The sequence below is a fragment of the Manihot esculenta genome, chromosome 4 (genome assembly GCF_001659605.2).
Source record: "Manihot esculenta cultivar AM560-2 chromosome 4, M.esculenta_v8, whole genome shotgun sequence".
Taxonomy (NCBI): domain Eukaryota; kingdom Viridiplantae; phylum Streptophyta; class Magnoliopsida; order Malpighiales; family Euphorbiaceae; genus Manihot; species Manihot esculenta.
The window spans coordinates 901317-921201 of NC_035164.2; the positions used below are offsets into that span (position 1 = coordinate 901317).

The 19885-nt window shown below is 33.0% G+C and overlaps 2 protein-coding genes across 2 annotated transcripts; one reads left to right on the forward strand and one right to left on the reverse strand.

Moving 5' to 3' along the window:
- Positions 1 to 692: 692 nt before the first annotated feature.
- Positions 693 to 4346, reverse strand: LOC110613067 (serine/threonine-protein kinase D6PKL2). The gene is made up of 2 exons (XM_021753991.2): positions 3737 to 4346; positions 693 to 1650 (listed from the first exon to the last, which is right to left on the reverse strand). The coding sequence occupies exons 1-2, from the start codon at positions 4273 to 4275 to the stop codon at positions 855 to 857; spliced, it is 1335 nt and encodes a 444-aa protein (XP_021609683.1). The 5' UTR covers positions 4276 to 4346; the 3' UTR covers positions 693 to 854.
- Positions 4347 to 15245: 10899 nt separating this feature from the next.
- Positions 15246 to 19739, forward strand: LOC110613463 (serine/threonine-protein kinase D6PKL1). Its single transcript, XM_021754613.2, has 3 exons — positions 15246 to 15620; positions 16355 to 18250; positions 18733 to 19739. Exons 2-3 carry the CDS (start codon positions 16569 to 16571, stop codon positions 19589 to 19591), a joined length of 2541 nt encoding a protein of 846 aa, XP_021610305.1. The 5' UTR covers positions 15246 to 15620; positions 16355 to 16568; the 3' UTR covers positions 19592 to 19739.
- Positions 19740 to 19885: the final 146 nt, after the last annotated feature.

The window sequence follows — 19885 nt, forward strand, 5'->3', positions numbered from 1 at the left end:
ATACCATCAAAATTAATAAGTAATTTTTTCTAAATAAAAAGTTATAAACATCAGCCGGAATCAGACTTATCTATCAATTCCGATTAAATTGAAAATTAATATTGATCAATTCATATTTAATTAATTTTATGCGATTTCAATGGCAAAACTCCATCACCGAAGCAACCCCCAAGATCTAGACTTAGCCGAAAAACAAGGCACATGGAGTGGGAGGGCTTGCCGGCTTGGTCTTCACAAGCACAGCCAATTCCAAACACACACAACAAACAAGTAGCAATTCACTCATCCTCATGGCATCCCCACGCCCCATAGGGCCCCCCGCCACTGGTGGACAGCCTATCACGCGTTGCGCCACCGGCTTCTTCTCCCGAGTCAATTTCCTTGTTTTATAAACATAATGTCGGGATTCAATGTTTCCAACACCACCATTGACCATCAAATTTTATAAACTACTTGTTATCTTCACATGAAATTAAGATACTCGAACCTACTTATTCTTTTAGAGTTGCTAACATCACTGGCTACTAGACGAAAAATAGCTTACATTTTCCACTAAATTATTTTCAATTTATAACATTTTATAATTTTGGCATAATTCATAAAATTTTTTTTATAACTACTAAATTAAATCATTAAAAGAATAAAATACTCTCAATAAATATTTACTTGATGTATGAGAATGAAATTTTAAACTGAAATTTTGAATTAAAAAAAATATTGAATCACTCATTCGACTTTAATATGAAATTATGAGTTTTTAGTTAAAAATAAAATAAAAAGCAAAATAAGTATAGGGAGACTGATTAATTTATTAACTATGCTTAGAATTTTTTTTTATTTATATAATTTTTTTACTAATAATATTCCACTGGTGTCTCAGGACAACTTTCATCTGATACAATTTCTTTGGTAAATGGAGGAGGAATATAAGGTGGGCGTGTACATCTCAATAACGCCCAGTTCACTCCTTGAAAGAAAGGATGATGCTTAATAGCAGATGCCCCCATGGTAGAGCCCAATCTCCTAGCAGGATCTTTAACTAATAGTTGTGAAATTAAGTCCTTGGCTGCAGCAGGGATGGCAGGTTCTTTAGGAAACTCCAAAGCTCTAGCTACAATATTAGCTAAGGTTAACTCGTGGTCCACACCTCTGAAGGGCGTGACGCCATAGAATAGTTCAAACATAAATATCCCTAGTGTCCACCAATCCACAGGACTACCATGGCCTTCTCCGGAGACAATCTCCGGTGCTAAGTACTCATGGGTCCCCACAAACGACATGGATCTGACATCAATGGGTTCAGCTACAAACTCAGGTCCACCTCTGTTGCCTGTCTTCTTTTTGCGTTTGCGTCTTGGATGGAAGCAAGATACAGCTGGAACTATACAGTTAGGGATAATGCAGGAAGAGGAAGTGAAGGGAGGCTGATCAATGGGGTAGTCACTTTTTGGTAATGAAATATGTGGGTTTTGGTTAGTGATGATCAGAGGAGTTGATGTAGAATCATCACATTTTAGTGAGAGGTCAAAATCAGTGAGCATTATGTGACCGTCCGATCGAACCAATACGTTTTCTGGCTTAAGATCACGGTAAACAATTCCCATCATGTGAAGATACTCCAAAGCTACCACTACTTCTGAGGCATAAAACCTGTTAAAAAGAAAAAGGAAAAGATTAACACTAAGAATGAGTACTTATGACTAATAAATTCCAATCATAATAGCATTTGTCATTTATTTAATTTCCTACTTGTGATTAGAAAAAAACAGAGCAGAGTGAGGGTCCAGTTAGGTGCGCGGAAGAAAAAATAAAGATAGCTGCATAGAATATTTTGGTGCTAATGTAATCATGTATTTGAGCAAGAAAATAATTGAGATGCTGCAAGAGTCCTAAACATGGGGCAAAGGGACCTACTGCAATTGATATTTGTTCATTGGCAACGTGGGTTTGTGTTTTCTCCCCCCATCATATGATTAAACTAAGACAAGCCCACTTCTTTTTCTGTGTTTTATACACGAAGCTGCCATCAATATCTATATACTATAGATCAGCAGATCAAATATAATAAAAATAAATGGGAAAAAGGTATAGAAAAATATATCTTGACATGAGAGGTGGAGAAGTAAAGCATATAAAGTGTCTGAACTTGTATCCTCTGGTATATGCATATTCGCTTTTTCGTACTAGCTTTTTTTCAGAACTGGTATTTTTGGTTGAATCTAATTAATGAGGATTAGAAAGCAAGATCTTACAAATTGCGGATTAACTATTGGAAGTAAACTTTGTAATCTAAAAACTTTCACTAATCTCTCGTGTGTCTACTTTATATTCTTTACTGACAAAGGAAAAAGGATTCCAAAGAACCACAAATTGACCCGAGTGGATAAGGATAGGATGTATGTTTCTCAATTGGAAAAAGGAGCAAGAAACAGAAGGTGCATGTTAATAGGGCCAAAAAGAAACGAGATGAATTTGGGGCCACACTTCACCAGCCAGAGATGCAATTTCCAAAAGAATGCCCAGAAATCCAGCGGAAAACCAAAAAACCGGAAATCCCTGAATACTCAAGCAACAATTAGAAACTATAACCATAATTCCTGAAAATATAATACTAAATAAATTCATTCATCCTCAATAACGAACTTGTCAGGTTACACAACAATTTAATTATTTCACTGATCATATTTATTAAATAAGATGGACCCATTTTAGTTTTTGCACATGCATATTCATTCAAACATGAACATTAAACAACTTGAAAGTTGCTTCACCTAGAATCTCTAAAAGGTGCTAGCTAGTAAGATACAAAACCAACAAGTAGGTTTTCCATATATATTAAAGTGAATAGGTCCAGCTCCCACTATCCATTCAATCGATAATTATGTACTGTAGAACATATATATATATATATATATTGCTTTTCTCCATGCTAAGTGTTAGGTGACAAATTCATACATTTTTATAAATTGGTATCCAAATTGGTAGCTAATTATTAATGTGGTTGGAATAACACTTTTGCTCTAATTTACCTATTAATTGGAAAGTGCAAATTGGCAGCAGGGAGAGCATTGTTTGGGCTAGCAGCCAATAACCACCATTATCACCAAGGCACCACCACCATTAATAAAGCAGTGTTATTAAAGAAATATTAACATAATCGAGACCCTATGTCATTTCTTAGTAATTTTAATCTACAATGCCCAGTTCATTTTCACATGTTTCTCGTAAAACAAGAAAAGACTTCATTCTTTATATTAATATATAATAATAATAAAAACTTTTTTCACACCTGGACGTGTATGTATATAGTATAATATAATATAATAAATCCTTCATTAACTAAAATCATAATAAATTCCCCTTTCTTTCTAGAAATTGAATATATAAAACGCAATCGTAAAAATGAATTTCCCCGTAAAACATTATTTAACTCATTTGAAAAATAAGTCAACTGCAGAACCACGAAGCACATCTACCCCTCCCCCAAACGGAGATGATTCGGTGTAGGTCAGTCCATTGTATATTCTATTTCACTCGAGATGTGACCAATCACCTGGGTCCACACCTGACAGCTACCGTGGCTTCCCTCAGGTGGTGGGCCCCACTCTCCGATCAATTACTCTCCTCGTCGGTGTTTCTCTCTTAACGGTTGTTCATCGTTACGCACATCAACCCAAAAATACTTATTTAAAAAATGTTTTTTAAAAAAAAGCGGACGAATGGCTAACGAGCGCACCTGACGGCGGTTTCTTCGAACCGTTTTAGTGGCTGACGTTGGCGGAGGACGTGAAGGTCGCCTCCGGGACAGAACTCAGTGAGCAAACAAAGCCACCTCTGTGAGTCAATACTCGCGTAGAGCGCGGGCAAGAAAGGATGATCCAACATTTCCAAAATTTCCCTCTCTGTCCTAGCCCTGCCTTCCTTGCTTCTACTCACCAACTCCTTCTTATCCATAACCTTCGCCGCAAAAAGTAGACAATCAGTAGTCGTCACGGTAGAGTCAGGTTTCTTCAGTTCAGCCAGGTAGACGGAGCCAATGTCCCCGGAGCCGAGACGGACGGAGAAGCGAAGATCAGAGAGAGAAAGGGCCGGTTGGTGTTTCACGGACTTAGAAGAGAAGGATGTGTGAGTGGAGGGAGCTGGAGTGAGTGTAGCGGAGGAGGACCCAGAGCTTGTGCTACGGTGGAGGGTGGTGGTTGTAATAGTGGTAGTAGCGGTGGAGGCGAAACTCAGGCTTTGGAGGTCGTCGGCCAAGTCGTCGGGACATGGCTCCATTGAACAATTTTAGACAGAGAAGGCAGAGAGAGAGTGCAGACTGTAGAGAGACGCAGTGAGGAGAGGTCGCGAGATTTAATTTTTGAAGAGGGATGTAGGGAGGAAAATGGGCCGGGTATGGGCCGGAAAATGGGTGAAATGGTGGGCCGTAGATGCGGAGACAAACTTCCCCTAATTACATGGAGATTATGGGATCTAATCAAGGGATTATGTCTAATATTTGATTCTTGTTTGATATTTTGTTTTATTTGATTTTTTTTTACGATTGGATTAAATTCAAAACTTTAAATTGTGAAAATAATTTCAATATCAAACTAAATTATTTTATTTTATTTTATTTTTTAAGAACACGAGTAAAATATGAAGACGATGATTTTTTTTTCTTATCACATGTATAATATGTGTCTATAGTTCTTAGTCTCTTCCAGTGTAATAAGTCGTCAAGATTGATGTGTGTATAAAGATATTTTTATTTATATTAATATTAACAATTATAAACCTTTTTTGCCTTTTAAAATAATTTTCTTGAATTTCTCTAATTAGAAAATAGAATTTTTTTTATTAAAATCTTTTTGCACCCCTACTTTGAAAAAAATCATTTTTACCCTTATTAAATGGGTTTTTATCATCATCACTAATCTAGAATAAAATTGAAAAAATTAAAAAGATAAACTAAAATTAAAAATTAAAAAATATAGATATATTTATTTTTTATTTTTTTACTAAAAAGTGGAAAAGGATATCTAGCGGCCTTTAACCCTAAATGGAAATGGAATAAGAGAATAAAAATATCAAATCTCTTAGTTATAGTCTTTCCAAATTCTTAAATCTTTCTATGCAAACATCAAATATAATAAAAATATATATATATAAATCAATAGTATTGCTAGTGGTTGAGGTTACTAAATTATTAGACTCTTTAATTTTTTTTTCTGTTAGAGAGTTTCTTTATATATATATATCAAAGAACCATAGTATTTATTGAATGGAATTTATAATTTCATATTTATAATTTTATTTTTTTATGTTATACAACCATCTTTCAAAATAAATTATATTGTCACTATAAAATAAAGTAATATAGTAAGAATTTGATAAGTTGATATACGGTTCTACTCGAGCAAAATTCTGAACACCGTAATACCCAATTCATCATTAAAACTCGTCATCCTCTGAACAGGTCGAGTTTTTGTATAAAATTATCATTAGTAGATATTATTCAGCGGACTCCGTTATGCCTGTAATCACAGAATTACCAATGAATTAACCGGAAGAATTTCTTATTAACTAGCCAACTACATCATTGTCAGATTTACAGAAAATACTATAATTAACTCCATTTTTTTATAGTATAAAAGTTAATGATCATAGAAATAAAAGTACACAGTTCTTACACAAATACTCTTGAATTCTAAGCAATTACATTACATTTGCCCTTATATCTAGTTTATTGACTTGAGCATCGGAATGACTGTCGTGGATGTCAACCACCTCATGATATTTTTCTTGCAGGTTTAACCAATAGCAGCACAGTTTTGTTTTCCAACCGCGTCATTTAGTTCTATTGCTCACCACCTAGGTAATGTCTACTTTTTGAGACGTGACCATCTTCCAGAGGAAGGCCAAAGTCTCGTCCTCATTCCTTCGAAGTAGGACTCCATCATTTCATAGCTCCACCTATATATTCCAGCTCGTTCGAAGACGATTAAAACCCACAAATACCAGGTGGTGGAGAATGAAAATTTTATTTTTTCAACATTTCAAAGATGAGGGAATCTGATCAAAGAGTATCTGACGTTTTCTCCCGCTGAAATACCAGAATTATTCGTTCTTTCGAGTACCGAACTGGTACAGTTAGGAGAATAGTGCAACACTCAGCTCAATATTATTGTTCAAACAAACGAACTAGAAAGCTACCAGGATCCTCTAGTTGTTAGGGTGCAGCTGGATGACTGAAAACTTATGAAATCAGAGGACCTCAAAGAATAAAAAGGGTACATGGAGAACCGAAGACCCGCCTTCAACTGCTCTATGGGAAAACAGCGCGACACTCGGTTCAATATTGTTGTTCAAATAAACGAACTGGAAAGCCACTAGGATCCTCCAGCTGTTAGAGTACAGTTAGACGACTGAAAGCTTCTGAAATTGAAGGACTTCAGTAAAAAAAGGGTCCATAGGAAATCGAAGACCCGCATTCAACTACTCTTTATAGACTATGATTGTATCATCTGCAGTGATCTAGTCCTCCACGCAAATACTCAAAGAGGGAGCAAAGACGCATAAGGTCTTTCGAGAAATTTGGTATTTATCATGAAGGTGATTTACATTTTGCTCTGTCGGTATAGAAGGGATGTCACTAATCAGGCCACCTTTGCTCTCATTAGCCACCCTTAGTAAAACGATAGGAGCCGAGACGTAGATGGGGTCGTCGGAGGAGGAGCTTAAGATGGAGATTCCACCAAGAGAAGAAGAGGAAGTATCCCTATCTATTTTAAAAGAAAAAAGATAGCAGGAATTACTGTGAAAGCAATGGAGTATAAATGAGAAAGAAAGAGTGACAGAATCTTTCTAGAAATAAAGATCACAGTTGCGAGCAAAAGTGATATTTGGAGAAGAATAATGGTTCTTATAAGACGATTTTGACTGCAGGCTTTAAATGAGATTCAAGAAACGGGACAGCCATCATTAAAGGGCTAGATAGATAAAGCGACATGAATAAGAAAAGACCAATCTCAATGAGTCACGTGCCCCAGATCGTGAGAACAACTGTTACCTTCAAATTTGAATAATCGAAGAACAGTGGAGGGACCTCTAATGTTATACAATGATCGCCCAAAGTAAGAAATGAGTTGTTACCACAAAATAGGATTACATGGCAAGGATCTGATAAGCTGGTACTCCACCTGATAAAAAAAAGACTCAGATACTGTAACACCCGGTTTATTATCAAAATTCACTTTCTCTTAGATAGGTCGAGTCTTGGTATAAAGTTACCATTAGTAGATATCATCCAGCGGACTTTTGTTGCGTCTGTAATCGTAGAATCACCGATCAATTAGCCGGTAAAATTCCTTATTAATTAGCCAGTCACATCATCGTCGAATTTTCATAAAATACCATAATTAACTCCACTTTCTTACAATATAAAAAATAACGATCACAAAAATAAAAATGTACATTTCTTACACAACTACTCATGAGTTCTACGCAATTACATTACATTCGCACTTATCTCCAATTTACTTGAACATCAGAGTGTCTGCAGTAGTAGGCGCTAACCACCTCACAATCTCTTTATTGTAAATTTAACCAATCACAACACATTTCTATTTTTCGATCCATCATTTCATTTTTTTTTTTATAAAATGAATATATGATGACTTAAAAGAGTAAAGGGATAATTTACAATGTAGAGTCAAACATTTAGCTAAAATCATAATTTTATACCTTACACTTTTAACAACAAACATTTCAATTATTAGGATTCCATTCTATTAATGAAATGGTTTTTTTAATTAATATTTACTATTAAATTATAATTCATAATCTAACCACATTTCACTTTTGTAACATTTTAATCTCAGTAGTTTTATGATCAACTAATAGTGAATATAACATAAATATCACTTTATTGTAATGAAGGCTTATCATTTAATTTGCCTCTACTCTTTTATAAAAAATTATTTTACTCATTTAACTATCCTCCTCTTATTTATCATTTCAATTTTTAAATTATAAATAACATAATAATATAATATAAAATTTAAAATATATAATAGCTATATCTTTAAATTATGAAATAATTTAATTTATGTGATAAAAAATCCGAATATCATGTTCAATTCACATAAATTAAATTATTCTATAATTAAAAATTTAAATGAATAAATAGAATAAAAAAAGTCAAGTGGGCATAATTAATTTTTTTAAAAGAGTAAATAAATTTTAATGAAAAGTAATGGATAAATATGCATTTAACTTTAATATAATAAAATCTCAAAAGGATTTAAAAAAATAGAGACTAAGTTATGATCTTTAGTGAATCTCATAAACTATATAGTAAATTACTAGAAAAGACCAAAATTTTTAATTTCTTATATTAATAAACCTTATTTCTCCATCATTATGTTAGATTATAAGATAAATTATTATATTATTAAGTTTAATATAAAATTCTAAATTTAAAAAATTGCAGTCAACCCAAGAAACAATTAGTGACTAATACCAAAATCATGACATATAATTAGGTAACATCACTGTCAAATTACTATTGACATTTAAGCAAAAGGGAAGTAATTACAATAATGTGAGGACAAAAAATAATTGTGGATTAAAAGGAATGATTAGTCCATATCAATTAAAGAGACTTGATTGCAATAAGTCTTTCTCATGCATACACTTAGCTGGTTTTTCTACCATCAAACACTATTAAAATAATAAGAAAAAGACATAATCCCTTTGTCATATTCTCCTTATCTCTTTATTTGTCATATCAATTAAAGAAAAGACATAATAATAAGAAAAATAATAATAAAGACTATTAATTTATTAAATTAAAAAATAAAGAGAGAAATGGACAAATATGGAACCTTGGGAGAGTTGAGAGAGTTTATACTTGTCTGTTTTCAATGGCATTTACACATATGTTTTTTTATCCATTAAATGTAAGATGCCTTCTTTTTCTCATGAGTTGTGCAAGAAGACATTGTATTAAGTGAGATATGTCCTTCACTGTAAGCTTAATTTGTACCAAGTGGACCTAACATCACCGCTTCGTCATGACACTCCATTAATTCCATTGAAGATACTAAACTTAGATATTATACTACAAGGAGTTTACGTATTAGCGGTCGAAAGAGTTTGGGTTCGAATTACTCGTGTTGATCCAATCTAGAATCTATTTAGTGATTTTAGAAAAGCAAAAGGAAAATCCAACGTTAACTTGCAAGTTAACATAAAATTGTCATTCTTTCTCTTCCTAGGCGATAATAGTAATAATAATAATTTGATTCGTTAAAATCATAATACCATAACATATATACACAAGATTCAATATATACAGAATTCAATAGAGTTTTATAAACTTTTCATCCGATCTAATCAGGCAATAGAGAATCGGACTTATAGAGTATAAAAATCAGACTATTAGCACTCCTGACTTTATCGATATCCAAAACTGATAGGTCGATTTTTTCAAAACCCGAAGCGATTCAAAGTTCGAACAACTAATCTAAGTGATCGAGAGGACCCACCTTAATGTGAACTATATGAGCTGAGCACAATTTAATAAGATTAGGGAAGAGAGTCGACCTCCCACGTATCAGTCATCATCTTGATACATCTCTAAGATCATGATTGCGCATGTGGTAGGGCTGATTGACATGATGTATATAATGAATAGGTATGAACCAATCGACTCAGTATTTATTGGTCAATTATCCACTATTTATGAGCTGCCTGATGCACCTGTCAAAGAATGTTCACGTCCGATCTGATAGAATTTGGCGCTGGAGGCCATTAGAACGACTAACTAATATATATATCATGGATTTAGTCCAAAAAGAGAGCTCTCACACACACACACTCTCTCTCTCATACTCTCTCTCCTCATGCTCTCACGCACACTCTCCGAACTTTTTCATTCTCTTTAAAGCTCCATTATTATTTATTTTCTCTTTGTGTTGATATACCTCAAGTAATTTTTTATTTAACTTGAGTGTCAGAGAATTTTTATCAAGGTATTCCCGATAGATCCATAATCGTTCTCTTATATTTTGTAGATCCTTTTCTTCAAGATTGAGTACGAAGGGATCAATATGAAATCTTGAAAGTATTTATCACTCATCAAATCCGTCTCGATCAATGATTAACCCATCGAATTGAACCACTGTTTAGGTATACAATCACCCGTTAAATCTTAGTTCATCACTAGATGATAAACCTATATATTTAGAGAAAAGAAAAATATTTTTTCAATTCTCTTCAATATTCTTTACATATATATTATTAAGCTGCAAAGCGAAGAAGACAATATAGAGCAAGAAAGCATAAGTGTATACTCTCACAATACACAAAACTCTTTACTTTAAAAAGCAACGAATTTCTGCAATTCTAAGATAAATCTAGACGGTAAATATATAATTTTAATTTATTTATATAACATGATTAATATTTGGACTATGTGAAATAAATGAAAATGGATTTATTGAATTAAATGCTTTATTTATGGATTAGAGCGCATAAATCTTTTTCTTTTCAATGATTTACTAATAAATAAAATGCTATTAACATAAATCATGCAACCTATTTTTTACAATTTAATAATAAATTTTATAACCAATTAGTAATTTTTCAATAAATTGTATATCTGTTGATAAATTACTAAAAGATAATGAAATCCCATTGTAAGATACTAACGGATCAGGTTTCCTTTCTAACAGATTTACTATATTGTACTTCCTTATAGGACTATTTTTCAGTAAATCCAAACTAATATTAATCTTAAAATTTTCTTTTTAATGGCCAATTACGTACTTGCATATTTCTATTTTAGTATTTTTATTTATAAGGTAATTCAATTTTAATTGTAATTTAATAAATATCAAAATTATAAAAAAAATACTTTTTAGATATTTATTTTTTTAAAAAAATTATTTTTAAACACTTAAAAAATTATTATCTTTAAATATAAGTTATATTTAAAAGTAATTTTTTTAAAAAATTTAAATGTTTTTTTTTTTTTGGCTTCACAATATCAACAGTTTCTCCTATCCTACGCTCAAAACAATTACTTTATGTGTTTAACCTTAACTTTAGCCTCATTTATGTTTAAAAAAAAAATAAAAAAGAAAATAAAATTTTAAGCTTTGAGCTAATCAAATATTTTATTAATAAAATATTTACAACGCATTTATATTTTACTTTGATAATATACTAAATTCCAAAAAAAAAAAAAACATTTGGATCCAATTTTCCAGTAAGACAAAGCCCAAACCCAGACAATAAGATCTCGGCCCGATTTATATACCCAACCGAGTTTATATAGAGACTGAGCACAAAAGCAAAAAATGGTTTAGGCTTTAATTATTCCATGATTATGGCTTAATTATTAATATTAGATTTAACAAAATAATTATTTTATTAATTAAAATATTTTTAAAATTATATTTTTTTAACAAATCAATTAATCAAATTATAATTTTTATTTGTGAATTCTTAATGTATAATATATAATAAAATTTTGATAAAACTCATATACATGATTTAAAAAAGAAGAAGATTAGAGTAAGTAATAGTAATTAAGTATGAAATGTGGAGCAAGAGAAGAAAAGCAAATTCAAAGATGGGAAGAAATTTACCCTTAATGTGCATGATGAAGGTGAAAATAATAAAAAGAATGAAGAGTCTCCACCAACAAAGAAAAAGGGCAAGTCTTTAATCCTTGGGTTTGATTATTTTTTGTAGGGTTATCATGATTAATAGGATTAAATCAAATACCCTTTTGCTTTCCAAGTTATGATGAGAGAGACAGAGAAAGATCCATTTAATTTAATTTAATATTTTTTTATTGGCCAAATGTGGCATAAAAAGGAGACAATATATGCTAATTTCTCGTGTACTTAAACCCTTTTTTTATTATTCACTTTTATGGGTCAACTTTTTGTTTATATTTATGGGTCTCAAACTTTATGAGCGGGAAATCTGTAGTTGTTTCCTCTACTCTTGTGCAATGCACAACTATCTTTAGTTTTTTTTAACATCTTGTTTGGCATTCAACTTTATTCAATTGATCATTCGAAATTTCACGTAGATAATAGTTTAGGAAGCATCCGAATTATAATCGATATAGTTTTTATTAAAAAAATAATACGAAAGATAATCAACTTAAAAGTTAAATATTATCTGATAACCGTCGAACTTTCTCTACTTTAGGCGAGACCAGGCCCAAGAGGAGAATAATGACCCAAAACCCATGAAACCCTTCTTAAGCAAGATCGATACAGCCTCTCAAGCCCGATCCGGATGCGCAGGGTAGGCTGAGTTCACTATATGATCGGGTCCACCATGAGCCCGGGTTCAATGAGAAGAAATTCAGCCCAGTGAGATGATGTGAGGAATAATAGCCAGTCCAGTCACTTTGCAACCGGGTCCGCGTGCGTGCAGGGGTAGGTAAAAGGGATAAGGGACCTTCTTCCAAAGGGAGCTCTCTCTTCTTCCTTCTCATTCGAAGACTCTATTTTTATTTTTTCTTCTACAACTCTTGCCTAAATATACTATTTTAATTCATAAAATCTGACTTGAACATCGGAGGGTCTCCATCGGGTATCCCCGGTAGACCCCTGATGGTTTTTTCTTATTTTGCAGGTTCTTTCATCGAATAGAATATTGAGAGATCCATTTGAGAGACCCATATGATAGACCAAAAAGAAATCAGATCTATATAATATGGGGTAAGAGAAAATCAAATCTATCACATATGGAGCATGGGGAGATAAGATTTATCCTTCTCCATCCTATTAATTGAAAAAAAAAATTTTATTTTTATTTTTATTTAATGATTATATTTTTACACTAATAGAATAGAGAAAATCGTATAATCACTTGAAAAATATCAGTCTATGACATTTCTCTTTTTCAAAAAGCATGTTCCATTATTCACTTGTACATGTATTGTATGTTTTATTTTGAGTGTGTCCTATTTGCTTAGAAAAATTAAAGTACTAAAGAGTGGATCGATGTGTGTGAATATGATATAATTCATAAGTTTTTTGATAAATTGGTCATTCGAGTTTCTCATCGTTTGTAAGATATATATTTAGCTTATATAGATTAGTGTATCCGAATAAAATTGTCATGATTCATTAAATAGTCTATTTTTGTTCTGAATGAGTGTGCTCTATCTGAATTTGAGATGAAAAAAAACATTTATTAAGTTTAATACTAATCGTATGATGAGATTAAAAGCTTTTATTAAGTTCAATACTAATTGTTCGGCATTAAAATATATTAAATTTCATATTTTGTCTAAATTCACTCTTAAATTATCATTTAACATAAACTATACTCTCCTCTTCGATCTATTTAATCTTTTAATGAATTTTATCTATTTTTTTAAAGAATAATTCAATTAACTTTATTATTATATATTTTCCTTCGCGAAAGAGCAAGAAGAAGCAAGCAATTTTGATAACAATCTTTTTGGTTAGGTTGGTGATGGGTGTTGTTAATTAAGAAAAAAAGATGATCAAGAAAAGGTTAATCATAGGCATCCATTAATTAATGTAATAGCTTAAAGGGTCCTTGTAGTACAGGCAGTAGACCAACCTAGGTAAAGAAAATATCTCACACATTGGCTTAGAAGGACAGCAATTGTAAGCATTGTGGAAGGTGGAGTGTTACATCTAATATCAATATCAAATATCAAAATTACCTCATTTCACTTTAGATTACAGACATTTACAGTTTAATTAGAAGTTTCAAAACATGTCATCATTTTAACAAAAGACATGTCTTCAACATTTCCTTTCATTTGGCTCCAATTTATCATTTGAATCATTACTCTCTCTATGCATAAATTTATTTCTTTAATAAAAATTTGATTGAAATTTAACTTAGTTCGACTAGTTTAGTGATTTTTTTTCCTAAAACTTCTATGTCGAGTAGGGGAGAGTATAAATCGGTCTGAATCGAAAAATCAAACTGAACCGATCAATTTCGATTTAATGGTTCGGTTAATCGAAAGGTTCGGTTCAATTCCGTTAGTAATTTTCAATTTATTCGGTTTTCGATTCGATTCGGTTTAAACGTATTAAATAACCGAAAAATTAAAAAATTAATTTTATACATAGAAATACTGATTTTATATATATTTTTAAATTTTATATGGATTTTTATAGATTTTTTAAGTATTATTATTATGTATTCAAACAATATTTATTGATAAATTTATGTGAAATATTTATTAAATTATTCTACTGAAATTAAAAACAGAAAATTAAAAAAAATTACAGATTTCAGTTTGAATCGAACTGAACTGAACCGAACCGATTTTTATCAGTTCGATTCGATTTGATTATATTTTTATAATCAATTTTTTCGATTTTTAATATTTTTATAATTTAATTTTCAATTTTTTTGATTTGATTCAATTTAAAATTAAACCGACCAATTGCAGAACTCTAAATTATCGAGACTAAATCTTTGTTTGACAATTTATTTAGTTTAAAACGTGTGTACTTACCATTGTTCGTTGCTAATTATAAATACATTATTATTATTATTAGTTTAAAATAAAATAAAATGGTAAATTATTAAGGAAAATATATTTAAATTTAATATATTTGAATTAGAATAACTGAATAACCTATTTATTTTTAAATACTTTAAAATATAATTTTTTCACCCAAACAACTCCTCATTAATTTCAATCGGTGGGTGGATTACTTATCATACATAAATAATTAATGAAAAAGAAACATGCTCTTCACTAGAAACATAATGGGACAACAATTATGAAAAATCACTAAAAAGCTTCAACTCATGTCTCTGTATTTTCTTTATCATACTATTTTTTTATACTATAAATTAATGAAAATTTATGTCTTATAATTTCAAATAAAAAATTCTTAATCCTTTTAAATTTGACTATTTAATCATTTTATATGTATATTGACAAATACCGTTAGACATTCAATAAACGTCACAAGTGTATTTTTAAATTTAATTTCTAATATGGTAAACAAATTACCATAAAATCAAACATTTCATTATTATAAATTATTTAATTTTTCGAGTAATGAAAACAATTAAATAATAATAAAATAATTAATAGTTTCATTTTAAAATGATAAAAAAATTCATTGAACTTAAAAATTAAGAGAATGAAGTAATAATTTTTTAAAAAATTAAAACACATTATTTATTATAAAAATAGAAGAGGGGAGTAGCATAGATACGATGTAGGGGATAGCAGCCAAGAGGCGGAAACATAGGCGAGGAGAGAGAGAGAGAGAGAGAGAATACAGGAGAAGCTTAGCTCCCTCCATTAGAGAAAGAAACAGTAGCTGTGTGAAAGAGAAAGCAAGTAGCCGTAGTGTAGACGACGAGGCGAGTGACTCACACTTCTCACCTCTCACCTTCTCTTCTCGTGATTTCCATTTCTCACTTTTCTTCTTTCTCTTTCTTCATTCACTCTCCCACTTCTCTCTCTCGTGCCCTAACCCTAACTCCACCACCTACCTCTCTCTCCCTTTTCATTCTTCAGCACCGCTCCTTCTCTCTGTTTATCTATCACCCTATAGCCTCCGCTGCTGCCGTTTTGATCGTCGGCTTTGATCCCGTTTCAGGTAACTTTCAATTTTCAGCTTTTCTTCTGTTTTTGTTATTTACGATAAAGAAAAATAATGAAAATCAGCTCAGGCACAAGACATGGTATTAGAACAGGTTGCTTCTTGCTTGATTTGACGATGTAACAAGCTTGGCTGGTTTGGTTTCAACTTTGATATAACGGCATATTTTGTAATGTTGTTATTGAAAGTTTTATTTTTTAACATCATTTCTGAAACCTCAGAGATCCAGAAACCTTTTCCCTTTTGTCAATTGGTCTTTCAACTTGCTTTATTATGGCCAATGAGGGTAGAGATAAGGAGAAAAAAAAAGATATTACGTTGTTGGCTATCTTGTATTCATCGTTAAAGGTTGCAAAAGAGTTCTGAATAATTCTGTTGTATGATTGCTGATTGATAGAATTTGAAAAATGTTTAGTTTTGTAGTTATCTAAGTGTCCAGTTGATATACACAGTTGAGCATTTTTTTTTTAAATAATGAATATTGTCTTGAAAAAACGTTAAGCCTTTTCTCTTGCAGTAAAGAAGTTAGTAAATTTTCATTCTTTCTCTTAATGGGGATTCACTTTCACAGCTTATCGGAAAACAACTTCCAGTGTCATGTTTAACTTGCAAATTCTAACTGAATTTCGCTTGGGTAATAAGCGTTATTCATAATGCCCTTTTATGGTGTTATGGATGAGTAATTTTCTCTATCTTGCTTGTGTTTAACCAACGCATGTTGATTGTGGCAGGAGTTGAATGTGTCATTGTGCGATCAGTAGTGGGATTTTAATAGGCAATTCAACTTTGGGAATCAATATGATCGAACAGAATTTCAAAGAATACGTGGTGTTCTTTCTGATTCCTGTTCTACGATACCTTCGGAAAGCTTCTTCAGAAATGGGCTAATGTGATATTGTAATATAGATATCAGTTCCTTTTAGCATTTGAGTGAATCTTATAGAGATGGATACTTTGGCTAGTACTTCTGAAATTGTTGAAGCAACTGAAGAATTAGATTTCGATTTGAAAACTGATGAGAACGATGGAAAGCATTCTGTTCTGAAATCAGGAAATAGGTATTCTATAGAGGATGACATTAATCGCCTTTTTGAAGCAATTGATGGTAGAATTTCAGTCAAGGGTCTTGGTCTATCCCATGAAAGCAGTAAAGATAGTTTACGGAAGAAAGCAATGAAGAGACCAATGCGAGTTGGTTCACCACAAATGTCAGGTATTGGAATTTCTGAGCCAGTGAGTTTGAAACAGGCATTGAGGGGATTATGCATCTCTCAGGCATCGGAGATGGCTGCTATGAAGCGATTATCAAGACCATCAGTTCCTTCAGGGGCCTCAGAAGCAGGTACTATCAAAAGGTTGTACAGGGCAGTTGTAGTTGAGGCAAATGGATCTGGCCTTCCCTTAAGTGAAGGTAATGGTGATTTGGTGGAAATATCCCTTGTACCAGAAAGAATAACAACAGCCTCCACTGAGAAGTTGTGTGAATCCTCTCAAATGGATAAAGAAGCGTTATCATGTCAAAATGCTCATTCTTTACCACATCAAGTTGTTCCTTTGCTTACAGGGTGTAGTAGTGAAAAACCAAAGATGGAAGTTGAAAGGATTAAATCTACAGATTTTTCATCTATCAATCATGCTACTGAGAAACTGCCAGAGGTGGATGAAAAAACTTCAGCCTCTTTTCTAGCATCGATGAAAGTATCAGCACCAGAAGGGCAGAAAAACCAGTCACATGCTTCGTCTTTACCTCCTAATTGCCGCCCTGGTACTGTGGCAAACAATCCTGCATGTAATAGTCCACGATTTATGAAACCAATCTTCAGGAACAAGAGCTTTGTGAAAAAGAAAGTAAAGCAGGATTCAACTGTTGTCTTCAGCAATCAGTGTAACGGTAAAGTCAATAACGATCTGGGTCCTAGTACAAGCTGTTCAGACATTTGTGAGTGTACTCCAGAGCATGGAAGGGAGGAAAGTGTGAAAGCTTCTCCAGCATCTAGTGCTACAAATCGTAGTGTTGAATGCAATTCAGGCATTGAAGATACAAGTTCAAGCAAACAAGGGTTGTATAATTCCAGTAGCGCAGCTAAGTCTATATTGATTAAAGTTGATGAAAAATCAAGATCAAGAGAAAAGGGTGAGTTCTCCCAAAGCTCAAAAAGTAGCATCGGTGATTATAGTAGTAGCACAAGTGTTAGTGAAGATAGCAATCTAAGTGGGTCTAGTCGTTGTGGCAATAGACCTCATATGTCCAAGGACTTGAGGTGGGAAGCTATTCGTCATTTTCAGAGGCAACATGGAAGTTTAGGTTTGAAGCACTTCAAGCTAATCAAGAAGCTTGGCTGTGGGGATATTGGATCTGTTTATCTTGCTGAGCTCACTGGTACAAATTGTCTGTTTGCTTTGAAAGTGATGGACAATGAATTTTTAGCTAGCAGGAAGAAGATGTCTAGGGCTGAAACTGAAAGGGAGATTTTGCAGATGCTGGATCATCCTTTTCTCCCCACGCTATATGCCCATTTTGTGTCCGATAGGTTCTCATGCTTGGTTATGGAGTATTGTCCAGGTGGAGATCTACATGTGCTAAGGCAGAAGCAACCTAGCAGGAGTTTCTCTGAACAAGCAACAAGGTACTTCCTCTTTTGAGGTGTTATGTTTTGCTGGTGTTAGGCTTTTCTATAACCTGATTCTTGTGAACGTTTTTATCTCTCTGTCAAAAGAATTGTTCTTTTGTCTTTCTGAGGTCTCTTTTTGAAGGTGGTTGTTTGCAGTAGGTATATATGTAGCTTTTTTATGTGTTGTATGTTTTTGATGTCCTGAATAGATAAACAAGAAGTGGAATGAACTGCTGGCAAGAATTTATCCAGCATCCTTCTGTCACTAACTGTTTTGATGTGGTTGTGACAGTTACTATTTTTTGAAGAAAAGAAAGATGAATTTTTTGTTAGCCAAATTGAGTCAAACTAGTCTTTTGTGAAGAAGAAATCCCTTTAAAATAGATCTCTTTGATAGAAGAAAATCAAATGTATTAGAAGACATTTACTTTGATGTTGATTATATATAATTTACAAATGCTTTTTGTCATTTTAATTCAAATGTTAATCACATGCAGGTTTTATGTTGCTGAAGTCCTTCTTGCTCTAGAGTACTTGCACATGCTTGGAGTTGTTTATCGTGATTTAAAACCGGAAAATATCCTGGTCCGAGAAGATGGGCACATCATGCTATCAGATTTTGACTTGTCACTAAGGTGTACTGTTAATCCAATCGTGGTTCAGTCATCTTCACCGGTTGAAGAGCCCACAAAAAAGATGTCAAGTCCTTGCTCTGAAGCTAGCTGTATAGACCCTTTCTGCCTCCACCCGGCCTGGCAAGTGTCATGTTTTACTCCTCGACTTCTATCAGTAGCTGCAAAATCTCGAAAATTAAAATCTGACCTGGCTGCTCAAGTCAGTCCCCTGCCACAGCTGGTAGTGGAGCCAACTAATGCCCGATCTAATTCCTTTGTTGGAACTCATGAATACCTTGCTCCAGAGATCATTAAAGCCGAGGGTCACGGCAGTGCTGTTGATTGGTGGACATTTGGGATCTTCCTGTTTGAGCTTTTGTATGGCAAGACACCCTTCAAAGGTTCAGGAAATGAGGAAACATTGTCCAATGTGGTGTCACGAAGCCTCAAGTTTCCGAGTAGCCCTATAGTAGGATTTCATGCACGCGATTTGATCAGAGGTTTGTTGATAAAGGAACCTGAAAATCGATTAGGATCTGCTAAAGGAGCTGCAGAGATCAAACAGCACCCCTTCTTCGAAGGCCTTAACTGGGCGCTGATACGATGTGCAATCCCACCAGAGATGCCCAAGTTCGGTGATGCTGGAAGCGGCACACCCGCCACATTTCCTCAGAACAAGGACAGTGCAAAATGTAAGGAATCTAAGGGTACAGAAGAGTATACAGAGTTTGAGATGTTTTAGAGTGGGAGAGGATGTTTGATTTTCTTTTTTCAAAAATGAGATTTCTCATCCTTGTTGTAACTGATATGTATCTATAGCATATAGTGTAAATGTAATTCTGAAAAATTGGCGGCAACTTATTATGAGATATATGTATACCTTAACACCAGTTGAAGTTTAGAAAATCTGAAATTCGGAAATTAGCAGCCTCTCTCTGGCTTGAAAGTAATCATCTTTTCTCCCTGGAAAATCTCGATCCCATCTTCTCTGGGCAGGTATGTTTGATTTATTACAAACATGGAGATTTCATCTATT

Coding starts and splice junctions, on each gene's coding strand:
- LOC110613067 (XM_021753991.2), bottom strand. CDS start 4,275: ATGGAGCCATGTCCCGACGACTTGGCCGACGACCTCCAAAGCCTGAGT. Junction 1,651..3,736: donor TTCGAAGAAACCGCCGTCAG/GTGCGCTCGTTA, acceptor TCTTTTTAACAG/GTTTTATGCCTCAGAAGTAG.
- LOC110613463 (XM_021754613.2), top strand. CDS start 16,569: ATGGATACTTTGGCTAGTACTTCTGAAATTGTTGAAGCAACTGAAGAA. Junction 18,251..18,732: donor TTCTCTGAACAAGCAACAAG/GTACTTCCTCTT, acceptor AATCACATGCAG/GTTTTATGTTGCTGAAGTCC.